We start from the raw sequence: 14405 nt of genomic DNA on the forward strand, positions 1-14405 counted from the left end.
TGACTTCATAGTTTCAGAAGATATACAGATTCACTCTCCCACAATGCCGGATCTGTCTGGACGAAACGGCAATCTGATACAAAATGTTTGCATGTACAGATAAATGCTTCATTAATCACTCACCCTCACCCATAAGTCCTTTGTTCATCTTTGGAACACAAATTAAGATATTTTTTAAGAAATCTGAGAGCTTTCTGACTCTCCATAATAGACCGCAAGAGAACTACCACGTTCAAGGCCAAAAAAGGTCTTAAGGACATCGTTAAAATAGTCCATGTGTCATCAGTGGTTCAACCGTAATTTTATGAAGCTACGAGAATACATTTTGTGCTCAAAGAGACTAACATAATTTTGGAGCGAGTATCATGATGAATGTGCATGCTTTCCTCTGAACGTAAACAAGGTGCAGCACATGCATGTTCTACGTCAGCAGCACCATGCGCATGCGATGGTAACGTTCAGATCAAAGCACGTTCATGCATGGTGATACTCTCCAAAATATAATTTTTTTGACTATTTTGTAGATGTTTTGGTACCTTTCTAGCCCTTCAACGGGGTAGGACCGTTGCAGTTTATGGAGGGTCAGAAAGCTCTCGGATTTCATCAAAAATTTTGTAATTTGTGTTCCGAAGAGGAACGAAGGTGTTACAGGTTTGAAACAACATTAGGGCGAGTAATTAAAGACAGAATTTTTGTGTGAATTAGCCCTTTTAATTTTTTTTGAAGTCTTAAGACAGTGCTATTAAGTTTAAAATCCAAAAGATGATGTTTTAAATCAAGATTTCAAAGATTTCCATATGCTGTCTGTCTTTAGGCAGCAAACAATCTCCTGGGGTGGTGAGTTCGGAGGGGGAAGCAGAGGCTGCAAGCAGTGCTATCGCTGGCAGGAAGAGGAGATGGGGCTCCAGTACAGCTGTCACTGCCAAGAAACCCTCCATCAGTATCACCACAGACTCTTTGAAGGTCAGATCAAATATTAAATAAAAATAAGTTAGAAAGATCCCAATATTCCTGTCCTCTGTCATCTGATGAACAGTACTGTGATGCATTCCTTACTCTTTACAGTCTTTAATACCAGACATCAAGCCTGCCTTGGGTCAGGAGGCTGTGTTAGACCTGCATCCAGAGGAGATGCATCTCTCTGGGGAGGAGGAAGGAGGAGAGAGGGGCGACCAAGACCTGAAAATTAGAAGAACTGTAACACAGGTGGATGTTATTCCTCTACTAGAAGCAAAGATGTGTGTTTGATTATTTGCATGTGTTTGGTAAAATATCCATTGCTTCCCCCTCAACTTAATAGGTTGTGCCCTCTGACACTCAAGAGAATGGACAGAAAGAATCTAAAAGAAGTGAACATGAGGATGAGGAAGAAAGAAGTGAAGGGCAGGATAGACTTAGCCAGGAGGAAAAAATTGAAGGCTCAATTCAGGTTTCCATGGAGATGGAGCCATCATCCCCTGGGCGAGACATTGATATGAAGATAGGTGAGTTACAAAAAAGAACAAATTTAAATTTTCTGTGAAAAAGTGTGAAATGTTTTAAATAGAGGTTCTGACATTGAGGTTAGTGTGATCTCTCTCTCTCTCTCTCTCTCTCTCTCTCTCTCTCTCTCTCTCTCTCTCTCACACTCCTTTCTTGCTTTGTTTCCTGCCTAAAGTCACTCCCAGTGACACACTCATTCGCCGTTCCATTAGCCAGCAGAAGTCGGGTGTGAGTATCACCATTGATGACCCGGTCCGCACAGCCAAACAGCCCTCTCCACCTCGTGGCAAGCTTTCTAAAATTGTCCATGTCTGCAACCTGGTATGTGTATACACTCTTAAATCATTGATAAAATAAAGATGCTCCATGCCCAGGGATTGTCCCAGGTTGAGTGACCACAGACTTGTTTTGTAATGTGTCTAAGGTGAGGCCGTTTACCCTGGGGCAGTTGAAGGAGCTGTTGAACCGCACGGGGACTGTAGTGGAGGAAGGTTTCTGGATTGATAAGATTAAATCTCACTGTTATGTCACAGTAAGTTTGTTCCCTTCATACCTCTGGATTTGTTTTTTTCTTCAAATTTCTTTGTTTCTTACCCTCTGACTATCTATACTTTCCCTCAGTACTCTAGTGTGGAAGAGGCGATGTCCACTCGTACAGCACTACATGGGGTTAAGTGGCCCCAGAGTAACCCAAAGTTCCTCAGTGTTGATTTCTGCATGCAAGAGGAGGTAGGGATTTTATTTAATTGGAGGAGATTAATGTTGAGATTTCAGTTTTTATTTTATTTTTTTATGGAAACGAATTTTATCTCAATCCTGGTGCATCCCCATCAGTTGGACTTCCACAGGGGTTTGGGTCCAGCTGGAGAAAAGCCAACAGAGGAGCCTCATGGGGCAGCAGCCGCTGGGCCTGGCCGTCCAGTACCCCCGCCTCTCCTTCCAGAGCGTGATCAGTGGGCAGAACGAGAAAGGGAAATGGAAAGGAGGGAGAGAGCGCGTGCAGAGAGGGAATGGGACAGAGACAAAGTGAGAGACTTCAGCAAACCTGGAGAGGAGCGGGAAGCTGGGGCCAGAAGATCACGTTCACGAGATCGCGAAAGGCGGCACAAAGAAAGAGGAAAGAGCAAAGAGAAGAAAACCGATAAAAAGGGTGAGAAATCTGAAAGTAGTGTGAAGGAGTTTATTATTACTATTGTTTGTTTACTTTTGATATTTAAATTGTATTATTTGTTAGTCTATGTACGTTTTAAATATTACCACATAAATATTATTTATTATCAAAATATTTAAATACTATTTGTTTTTTATTATTATTTAAATGTTAAATATAAATGCACCACAAAACCAGTCATAAGTTGCACGTGCATATTTGTAGCAGTAGCACAATAGCCAACAATGCATTGTATCGTTCACAATTGTTGATTTTTCTTTTATAGCAAAAAAAAAAAAAAGATCTTAAGTAAGATCATTTTCAATGAAGATATTTTGTACATTTCCTACTGGAAGTATGTCAGCTTAATTTTTGATCATTAATATGCGTTGCCAAGGACTTGATTTGGACAACTTTCAAATAGTTGTATCTCTGCCAAATCTAATGTCCCATCCTAAAAAAAACACCCATACATTGATGTAATGCTTATTTATTTAGATTTCAGATTATGTATAAATCCCAATTTTAAAATATTTACCCTTATGACTGGTTTTGTGGTGCAGGGTCAACAATATTTTATAAATATTATATTTAAAATAATTGTTATTATAAGTTAACTTTATCTATATTATAATTTTATATTTTATTTTATATATATATATATATATATATATATTAGGGCTGCAACTAACGATTATTTTGATAATCGATTAATCTGTCGATTATTTTTTCGATTAATCGGTTTATGTACTTATATTTTAGTTTTTTCCATTTTTTCCCCAAGTAAATTATTAATAAATGGTCTTTATCCTTCAGCATAGATTTTTAAGAGATTTTAACCATTTTGCACTGTTATATCCTAATCAAAAATATACCTGGAGTTGTTTTATTGTGTTAGTAATCCTTTGTCGAACTCTTCTGCAATCAGGACACTGACCCATACTCTAGCAAATTTCACAAGGAGATTTCAAATAATGTTTTCACCATGGTAGTCCTTAGAGCTCCTAAAGTAGTTTAACATCCCGAACGAAGCTTATTAAGGAATCTTTCAGAACATATTTTCACTAAGAATAAGGATAAAACAGAATAAAATTGCAGTGCATTGTATTTTATTATTTACTGGGAAACAGCTTTATAGCTTTTGCTGTGAAATTGTAAACAATCCTTCGAATAAAGTGCCAGTGGCATGAAACCTGAATGGAACTCACAATTTAAAGTAAAATCCATCAGAAGGTTGTCCAGAAAAAAAAAATTGGACAGTCACACACAAAAAACCTGCTGTGTGAAAAAGAGCAGTGAATACTTAGAAAAAAAGTGCATTTCAAATATCTTTAAACATTTACCTCTCTCATTCAGTCATAATTAGGCTGCACGACTGAATTTTGAACTGGTAAACTACAAACTGATCACAGAACATGTTTGTAAAGCTTTAAATGTTAACTGTTAAAAAGCAATGTTATCAGCTTTTACGACTAAACATTTGCAAACAACATTGTACTGGAGAATCTGCACAAATAAAAGTCTTAGGGGCCGTTCACATATCGTGCCTAAAAACGCGTGGAAAACGCTAGGCGCGCCGCTTTCTCCTCCTTTCCTCCTTTCCCTGAGGCGTCTGCCTTTGATAAGCAACAATGACGTGCCCCCCCCCCTGAAGACGCGGAAATTTCAGCAAAGGATAAATGGATTTGCAGCTCAAAAAAATCGCTTGCAGTAGCTCTGCTACTAAATTTATTTCAAAACAGAAATCCATATACAACTATGATCAGCTGTTCCTTTCATCTTGACTGAGCTTTTAACGTTGTTACGGGAAAGGATGAAGCTGATTGGTTAGTTCTTGTCACATGACCCGCGATGCGCTTGCAGCATTCAGAAAAGTTGAGATGTTTTTAACTCGATGCGGTGCGGTGTTGGAAATAACGAACTTGAGCGCGCAAAAGACGCGATATGTGAACGTCCCCTTAAACAGTTCAGTAGTGCAGAGTTTACAGGTTACTCTTCTTTTTTGAAGGCTCAAAGTAAAGTACTCCCGGTCTCCCACATCCCGCTAAATGCTGCAGAGACGCTGTTCGGGAAGCACGTGACATAAAACGAGGCCAGCTATTGGCTATTCGCTACTTCTCCTGCTGTACTGGCTGAGTAAAACCTCCGGTGGCTCATTACTGCCACACTTTGGTCACCGCAGATTTGAAATATGCACGAAATGAGCCGCTTACGGCAAATAAAAGTTATTTAGCAACGAATCGATGACTAAATTAGTTGACAACTATTTTAATAATCGATTTTTATCGATTAAATCGATTCGTTGTTTCAGCTCTAATATATATATATATATATATATATATATATATATATATATATATATATATACACAATATACTTTACCATAAATATATTATAAATAAAAAAAGTTTAATATTTATTGGCTTTTTTTTTGTGTGTGCGTGTCTTTTTAGAAAAACCAGAGGATCCACCTGCTAAACTGCTGGATGACCTCTTCCGCAAAACCAAAGCGGCTCCGTGCATATACTGGCTCCCCCTGACTGAGGAGCAGGTATGTATCTTTGCACATTTTAGTTACTTATTAGCAATGTTTGCTAAGGAAAACATTTTCTTTTTTTATGATGTTATGCCACATGCTTATTACCCATCACACTTTGCATTGCAGGCGGCACAGAGGGCTGCGGCTCGTGCCGAGCGCATGCGGGAAAGAGAGAAGAGGAGGAAGGAGATGGAAGAGGAGGATAAAAAACATGAGGAGGAGCGACGAGAGAGGATGAAGACTGGCGGGGCCACAGGAGGGGAAGGTGAGAGAGACCGTGACAGAGAACGAGACCGAGGTCGAGAAAGGGAGCGAGAGGGGGATAAAAGGAAAGAGGGATACCGCAGGCCTGGTGGAAATAGTGCAAGCGGGAGCAGGAGGTCACGAAGCCACAGCGACCCTCCACTCAGAGATCGACGACACTAAGGGAAGTCTGGAACTGTCTGGTTTGTGATCCATTCCTGTATGTGCTGTAACAGCTCTATGCCTACCTTCCTGAGGACCAACTCAGACTTAAAAAACACACACATGCGCACACACTCTGCGTAAAGACACACGGGTGTGCACACACACACACACACACACACACACACACATTGGGACCACAGTGGTGCTGTGTCTCCATGTAGACTCTTCTTGTTGTCTCTTGACTGGGCTTTAAGACTCCTGGTGTTAATTTCCCACCACAGTGTTAATGGACTTCTGGTATTAATGGGTCGGACTGCAAGACGTCGTCCTGGTTTGGTGACATTCACTTTATCCTTCAGTGTAGTGTCGACAGATCTGAAGAAGTGAAGCTGGGATCAGAAAGAGATGCTCTGAAAGCCTTCGGTGTGATTTAAGTCCTGATCACTACTTTGCCTCTTGTTTTCCTCACATTCCCTGTACCTTTTTTGTCTCGTATTGTCTGCCTTTTTACCACACCTTTGCTGTTAGCAGGTTGCCATGGAGAATGGGATGCATATTTAATCTTTTCACATTTGGTTTTTAATTTTTTTTATCGTTTTAGCATAAAAGCTGACATTTTGTTTTCTTTAAACATTTTTTTGTTTACTCCTGTAATTGCTGAATGTACAAATAATAAAAAGGTTACGTCTAAGAACTGAAAACACAAAGTAATTTCTTGGATTTAGTAGGGGATCAGCTGGAGTCTTACTGGAGTCACAGGTTTGTGTTGCTGTTTATAATCATCTGAGCTGTGCACTTGGCACCTATTGCATGGATTTATCTGAAGTCCTACTTTTTTCAAGCTTAGTCAGCCACTTTATAGACCCCTTAATCGCCTACGTCACTGTGACGTCACCGCTCTAGCTGGAGGCAAAACATAAGGCAGAACTCATAGTAGGTGCGCTAAAAGTTTGAGATTTTGACTTTAAAATGTCTTCTTGTTGGGTTTTTGGCTGCCAGAATAGAAGGACCAGCACTTTGTTTCAAAACTAAAGTTTTACCGGATCCCGGCAGACATTCCTTCACAGAAATCAAGAAGACATATGTGGTTGAATGCAATATGGCGCACAGACTGAACGGAGATGATCATAAATAATGCTCGTGTTTGCAGTGCACACTTCATATCAGGTAAAATAATCTATGCATATGAACTGGTGTGTTGGTTTTATCTAGTAAATGAGCAAGTTTCATTTTTATAGATGAAAAGTCATCAACCTTCAGCTCTAGCTAGTTTAAATGTTAAACATACAGCGATAGATGTGTGTGTCATCCTTTGAATGGTCTCTTAAAATAATACACATTGCTAATCATAGTTAGACCAGCGATAGGTTACATTAGAAAATAAGCCTTGACAAAATTCCCCAAACCACCCAAAAGTAATTCATATGGCATACGGGTCAGGTAGCCTGATTCCATCCGCGAGAGTTAATTAAAAAAAAAAGCCGTCACGGTCCCGCATAGTCAGGGACTGTACATATTCGGACAGTTCCGAACCTTCTTCTGCATCCATGTTTAATAAATCTCTCCTAAAACGTGCTAGTTTACGCTTGTCAACATTGCGTCCGCGCCTCTTTTTGCCTCCAGCTAAGCCCCGCCCACCCGGAGACGTTGGAATGTTTACAAACTTTTAAGGGGTCTATAGTCCAGGTTCATAAAAGGCTCTGAGTTTTATTTCTTCCATAAAAGCAAGTAGGTGATGCTTTTAGTTTTTGGCCTGCAATTTAAAATCATTTTATTTTCAACCATATCATGCAATCTTAAAGGGGTCATCGGATGCCCATTTTCCACAAGTTGATATGTTTCTTTAATGTCTTAATGAGAAGTCTATAACACAATTTGGTTAAAATTTCTCAGTGGTTGTGTAAAACATCCTTTTTACTCTGTCAAAACAGATCTGTTCACAGCGACCAGTTTCAGTGCTTGTCCCTTTAAATGCTAATGAGCCCTGCTGTAGGTTCTTTAGCAGCTCAGATGTCAGGGGTAAATGACGACTGCTATGTTTATTACATTCAAAAACAAAACACCTCAGTCCCTAAGGAGACATTCTTGTCTACATTTGCTCCAGCGGTGAAATAATGGTGAACTGTAACTGCTCACTCAGGGCAGGTCTGCTGAAACACCAACGTCAATCAACAATCGTGGGAGTGGCCTGGGTCTGTGTGATGTCACAAAGCCAACAATTTGAGAATGACTTGATTTGAGAAAGTAGTTATTTATCCTCAATTTAAAAAAAACACTGGATGGATTTGTATCATTATAGGGTGGTTGTGTACACACTGCCAACACGTATTACTGTTAAAAAAAACATGTAAAAGTGAAATTTGCTTCCGATGATTCCTTTAACAGTTCATTTTTTAAAAAAAAAACAATTTTTTTATTTTTTTTTATTAGATATACTATTTTACTGGTGCTGAAATTAGACTCTCTCATAGATGACAAACCATGTCGTTGATTAAGTATTAAAATTTTGTAACTTTTTAAAATTCAGTTATTCACATTATTGCATTAGGTGTAAACACAATCATTTTATATATATGGCTGGTTGAAAACGGCTGTGCTGCTTAATATCTTTATAGAAATTGTGATAGTTTTACTATTTAATATTTTTTTTATTCCCTGGCAGGAGTCTGAAGCGGTGTCATTGTTCACGTGCCACAAGGAGGCAGACTTTCCACAAATCTAAATTTACAAGTCACATGCTTCTGTCTCTGTCTGCCCTTTAAGTCAAGATGAAGGTTAGAAAAGCAGCTCGTTTATCTCATCCAATTTCAAGAAGCAAAACCTTACTAATGTCATTTTTTGCGTGTCTGTATAGGCAGATTATGTTCCATTTGCAGCTCATGATTGGTTGTGTGAAGAGGAAGGTCATTTGTTACAGTCTTATCTCTAAAAACCTATTGTTGGCTGGTCACGTATTGCATACCAGCAGGTAAATATAATGCCTCAGAAAATGTTCACACCCTGTCTGCGTCTCAACTCCCACCCTTCTATTTTTAGAGCTTTGTTGGCTGTTAAGGGCCCTCTTCCTCTCTTCACTGCTTTGTCTACCTTCTCTCTCTCTTGCCTCGTTCCCTCCATCTCAGTGCTTGGTCTTTGACGTCCTTCCTGTCGAGCTAAGCATAGGTCCTCTGTAATTAGTGCCCTGGTGGCTAAGAGCAGCATTTTTCCGGCCTGATGCAACAAGCTCTGAATAGGGCAGCTGAACTGGGTCGACCCTCGCGTGCCCACAAACAGCCCAACCCTGCACCGCTTCGGTGACTGATAGATTCTTCTCAGAAGCTTGGATGCTCGATGCTGTCAGAGGAAGAACTTGTCTGTTGCAAATCGGAGACTCTGGGATTAGGCAGCACTTGTTGCATCATTCTTTTCAGAAGTGGACTTGACTCACATTTTTTGACCAAATTAAAAGTTATTCAGAATTGTGGTTATTCATTTTAATCATTGTAGCCGAGGTACAGTAATTCACAAACCACATATAAAGGGCATATGGGAGTGTATCTTAAAAGAATAAAGCTGTTGAAATTATCCGTGGCATACAGTCGTTTCCCACATAATTATTTTTGGCTTGTCCTCTTACTTCAAATCAAGCAAAAATTGTGTTTACAGTAATGCGTTGACATTGGAGGTCTGTGATATATTCTGAAAAGTATTTTAGCGTTTATCCACAATACTTAAACACGGCTTTAACTGACAAGTGACTGTGATCAAATCAATTAGTAACTTTATCCAAATACATATACAATTTCAATATATGCAGTTGACTTTATGGTTTCCTATAACTTTTACATAATATGTACACACAAAATCCACATGTAGAACTGAGTCCATAATGTATATCCAGATGTTTCATACACCTATAACATTATTGCCAGTGCTAAAGGATGATTTGTAAACTGTAACAGCTGCAGTAACACTTTGTACAGAAGAGATTAATAGAAGCTCATTAATTAAAACATAAAATCCCCTTGCCCCCTTGAAAGCTACTGTCAAAATCTGCATTTCTTTACAAGCTGAGGAAAGTTTTTTTATTATTATTAAATCCTTTCCCTTGACATCAACAAATCTCACAAGATTCAGATTCATTTTCACACCTGGTTTGTTCTGCGTTGTAACTGAATGTAGCACATTTAAATATTTAGAATGGAGTATTTTTATACTCCCCACTATGAACTGTCACTGTATGGACTTCTTATCAGAAGTTCAGGCACTTGATGTTGTCAGAGGAAGAGCTCCATTCTGTTGCAGCTATTGATGAAAAGTCACTTTGTTCTTAAAACTTTTATAAGGATACTTCTTGAAATCCATTAGCCAGTTTTCATTTTTGCCGGGAGCCCACGTGTGTCTGTGTGTCAGACAGCACTTGTTGCATCATTCTTTTGAGAAGAGAATCTGAGTCACTTTTTTGGCCAACTTAAATGTTCTTCAGAAGTTAGTTTGTTTTTCATTGCAGCTGATGTACAGTAATTCAAAAACCACATAAAAAGGGCACATGGGAGGGTATCTTAAAGGAATATTCCAGGTTCACAAGCTGTCGACAGCATCCGTGGCATACAGTCAATTACCACAGAACTACTTTGGCTTGTCTCTCACTTTATAAAAACAAGCAAACATTGTGTTTACAGTAATGCATTTACAATGGAGATCTGTGAAACTGGGATAAATGCTACAATACTTTTCATAGATCCACAATACTTAAACGTCTTTAACATGTGACTAGTGTGATAACATCAATTAGTAACCTTGCTTATGCAAATAAATATACAATTCTTAATTTCCTTCCATGGCTAATGTTAGTACATCCTATAGATTTTACACAATATGTACAAAATCCACATATAGTAGTGAGTCCATAATGTATATCCAGATGTTTCATCCACCTATAACATTACTGCCAGTGCTAAAAGAATTATTTATAAAACTTAACAGCTGCAATAAAACACTTTGTACAGAAGAGATAAATATAAGCTCATTAATTAAAAAGCTTTAATTGCATAAAGTTGAGAATTTTTCTTTCTTTTCCCAACAAAATGAAACTAAATACAAAATCCACATAGAGCCAAATATAACATTTCAAACCCCATTTGTCAAGCTCCATAAATTATATTCACTAATAGTCCTCCTTTCCCTTGATGTCAGTAAATCTCACAAGATTCAGTTACATTTTCACACACGGTATGTTCTGCATTGGTTCTTGTGTTTGTCACTGAATGTAGCATTTAAATATTCAGAATGGAGTATTTTTATACCCCTGTCACTGTATGTACAAAAGGTGATAAATAGCATATCAATTCGGAATAACATGAGGGTAACCAAATAATGGCAGAATTTTCATTTTAAATTTGAATGAACCTGAAAAAAAAAATACTTTATACAGGGAGAACAACAACTGTGCCTTTTGTCTTAAATCTTGTCCAGGTTGGGTAATGTAAGGATAACCTACTCTCCCATTGCCCCATTGCCCCTTAGATCATGCCATACTACCACATCCTGTCCTTCCTGTAATAACTGCTGATGAATGAGCAGTGCAAACAGATTTTAAGCAATCTTCAGCAGACGCCCCCTTCCCGCCTTTTGTGTCCAGCAGTTGGGGAAACTAACCACAAGTCTCCTTTTTCAAAGCCCCACTCTGATGTGGCATCTCATAACTCTTTCTAACCCCCTCTCTTTTTCTTGCTACCCCCAAAACCACTTGGTTCAAGCTGTAAAAACCTCAATTCCTCATGCAAAAGTTCTGCTTACAGCACCAAAGTTAGAAACCACTGCTTTTCAGACATTTTACAAACACATTCAGAAGGATGTAAACTTAAGTGTATTTGTGCATCATGCTTCTCATCCGTTTCCTTGGCTTTACGTTAGACTTTGATGACATAGATTTAAACATGAGAACAATATGTGGTTTAGTGTTGGAGGAGGGGTGAAGGATCTAACGCAAATCAACTTGAGGAGAACTGAAGGATTACTGAGGTAAAAAGCAAATATTAGAGACAGACAAGAAGGGGAACATATACCTCATGCTTCTGATGTGGCAGTCCAGTCATTAAGTCATAAGGTGAAGAAAAAGTCCAGTTAACTGTTGCAGGCCTGAGCTGAAGCAGGGGGGTTTCCTGGAGGATGTGACTGGGTCAGAGTGAGGGTAGCTGGGTTTGCTGCAGTAGGCAGGGGGAGGGTAGAAAGACTGATTCAGCAGCTCCTGGTGGGGAGTCTTTTCCTGCCTACTTTGGAAGTGTTAACCTTTTAAACAAGGAGGGAAAGAACCAACACTGTGATTTTATAGATGCTGATTGTTTTACTTCCTATAACCCCCCCCCCCCCCCCCCAATCTCTTGTCTGGAACAGCGGAAAAAAATCTGCTCCGCTCACACCACACCCTGTCTAAGTGATGATGGTATGTTTCTCATAGCTCTACACGTTAATGCATGTGCCTCTTTTCTTTTTTGTGCATTTTTAGCAAACTCAGCATTGCCTTAGATTTATTGTGTACAGACATGTAACAAAACGCAAACTCTCATGCCAAGATGTATAATGTGTTTGAGTACCAGAACATTTGTGAAGTGTTTGCATTGTCACAGTTGAGGCTGGAATATTGTTCCAGTGAAAACGGGGCAAAAAGTCAAATGTATTAATAAAAACAGATGTGACAGGCTGTCCCCAATACGGATTTCTACAAAACAAAATTGTTCTTTATGCGTCCCTAAAGAGAACTCTTTTACAAAACGTTGCACAAACTGTAAAATGCACTGTGTACATACAACATATGAATGCAATACATTTAGAAAAATGTAAATGTTTTACAATTATATTTTAAAATAAGTAATTTCAATTAAAATGTTCCTGTGATGGCAAAGCTGAATTTTCTGCCGTGTCATGTGATTATTCAGAAATCATTCTAATATGCTAAATAGGTGCTCAAACAAAAATCTTATAATCAATTGTGCAAGCAGTTGTGATGCCTAATATTTTTTGTTCATATTGTTCAGCACTTGGACAGATAGCTCAGACATTTATTTATTAATATTTTACTGTCACCTTTGATCATTTCAGTTTGTCTTTGGCGAATAAAAGTATTAATTTCTTTGAAAAAAAAATGGTGCTGTACATATGGAAATGTATTTAGAGGGATGAGATTGCCAAGTTTCATTGTTACTATTGTATGTAGGTGTTAACAAAACACAATATGATTTCTGATTCGCTGTTTTATGGCTTGAGGAAACAAAAACCATATGTGTCCTACATTAGGACTTGTACTTTTTGACTTTGCATTATTTATGTTAATTGACATTCCATACAGGCTGTGGAAAACATGTGTTTGCATTTAGGAGCATCACGCTTGCATGCCTCGTGTTCATTCCACATAAAACATTTTTTGTTTTTTTTTTTGTTTTTTTTACACAGGGAACTTTTGAAAATATTCACAAGAGCCTATCTACCTAATACATATCTTGAAACTGTTCACTAGCTAACCGCACAAAATAGTTAGCAAAATGGCTGAAAATAATTTAGGCTTATCACTAAAGTGATGGTGCAAGTTGTCTACATTAACCTTTTTAATGTAAAAAAACTTATCTTTTGCTATTGTATAAAAACAAAGTTTTAAGTGTATGTAGCTTGGTAGTTAGCAAATAAACATATTTCAAAGAAAATGACTTTTTCCCAGCAAATTCTTTGAATCTGTTTTATTTGACACTCTGTTCTTTTCTCCATTAGACTTGAAAAACCAGGAATTCTCACAGCAACGAAAGAAGTGGATACAGCATGTTAAATTAAAGGTGTTAAATAGCATGTGACTGACTTCACTTGAACAAGCAGAGCAGCATGAAGATGTAAAATGTATCACAAAGAGCAGGCAAGTCTCTTCTTTGCTCAGAGACTTAAAAAAAATAGGTTGAATGTGTTTTAAGAGAGAAACTTGAAATGTTTGTGGTGCTGCTAATGTTTTCAGTTAAGCCTTGTTTAAGAAAAAAAAAAGAGTCACTTAGCAGAAACTGAGGAAACGCAACTCTACTTGCCTGGAGAAAAAGAGAGAGAGAAATGGAGGGAATTGTGGGCAGAACAGAAAGTGCTGAGGTTGCTGTTCGTACTGCAGAATCAGCTGGGAAAAGATTGTACTTACCTAAAATGTGCACAGAGTGAAAAAGATGGAGTGCTTGTGTAGTGGGATACGCTCTGACTGAAATACGTACAAAACGCAGTTCATTTTGGAACATCAGAAGCAGTCCTTGAAGGCCTGTCATTACGTATCTTGTTGGATTCTGCACTTTATGTTTAGACAGATCAAGTCAAAGTTTGCATCATTTGAATTACATCAACAATACGTGCACAGAGAAGCAGTGTTTTCTTCCCTCTCTCCTGCAATGTGCTGGTATTGAGGCAGTTTGGATTCCAGATGTTGTTGATGGAATTCTCCTTGATCGTTAGCCTCCAAACGTCCGCCCCCCTTGCTTGCCCAAAGCCTCGAGACTGGACCCAGAGTGCCAAAATATTATCCATCTTCAGACGCTTATTCCTAAAAGCAGGCACATTCGGCTGTCTCCATTAAAAAGGATACAAATACACTGAATTGAGTACCATCTCTCACTTACACATATGTTTGTGCCTCAATCAGTATCTGGAAGTTTAATTATTTTCAAAAGCACACACACACTTGCATTATAACAGATATGTTTCCTTGCGAACAGTGCCAAAAGGGTTTGCAGAATTATAATCATTCCTGGTTTCACTTAATCCTTGGACCTAGCCTGCTTTTTCCGTCCCATTTATATGGCCAAGTGTTTCCGAAGTGCCAGCAAA

At 38.5% G+C, this 14405-nt stretch overlaps 1 protein-coding gene across 1 annotated transcript in view; it reads left to right on the forward strand.

The window, feature by feature from the left end:
- The window catches only part of LOC132096255 (apoptotic chromatin condensation inducer in the nucleus-like), a 30200-nt gene extending 23914 nt beyond the window's left edge, over nt 1-6286 (forward strand). Inside the window, exons 10-18 of the mRNA XM_059501506.1 lie at nt 815-963; nt 1066-1206; nt 1301-1484; nt 1658-1803; nt 1907-2014; nt 2104-2211; nt 2317-2632; nt 5086-5183; nt 5298-6286. Coding sequence (XP_059357489.1) covers nt 815-963; nt 1066-1206; nt 1301-1484; nt 1658-1803; nt 1907-2014; nt 2104-2211; nt 2317-2632; nt 5086-5183; nt 5298-5597 — 1550 coding nt within the window. The 3' untranslated portion in view covers nt 5598-6286. The remainder of the gene's footprint in view (nt 1-814; nt 964-1065; nt 1207-1300; nt 1485-1657; nt 1804-1906; nt 2015-2103; nt 2212-2316; nt 2633-5085; nt 5184-5297) is intronic.
- The last annotated feature ends 8119 nt before the right edge of the window (nt 6287-14405 follow it).

Source organism: Carassius carassius, chromosome 20 (assembly GCF_963082965.1).
Source record: "Carassius carassius chromosome 20, fCarCar2.1, whole genome shotgun sequence".
In the NCBI taxonomy this organism is placed as follows: Eukaryota; Metazoa; Chordata; class Actinopteri; order Cypriniformes; family Cyprinidae; genus Carassius; species Carassius carassius.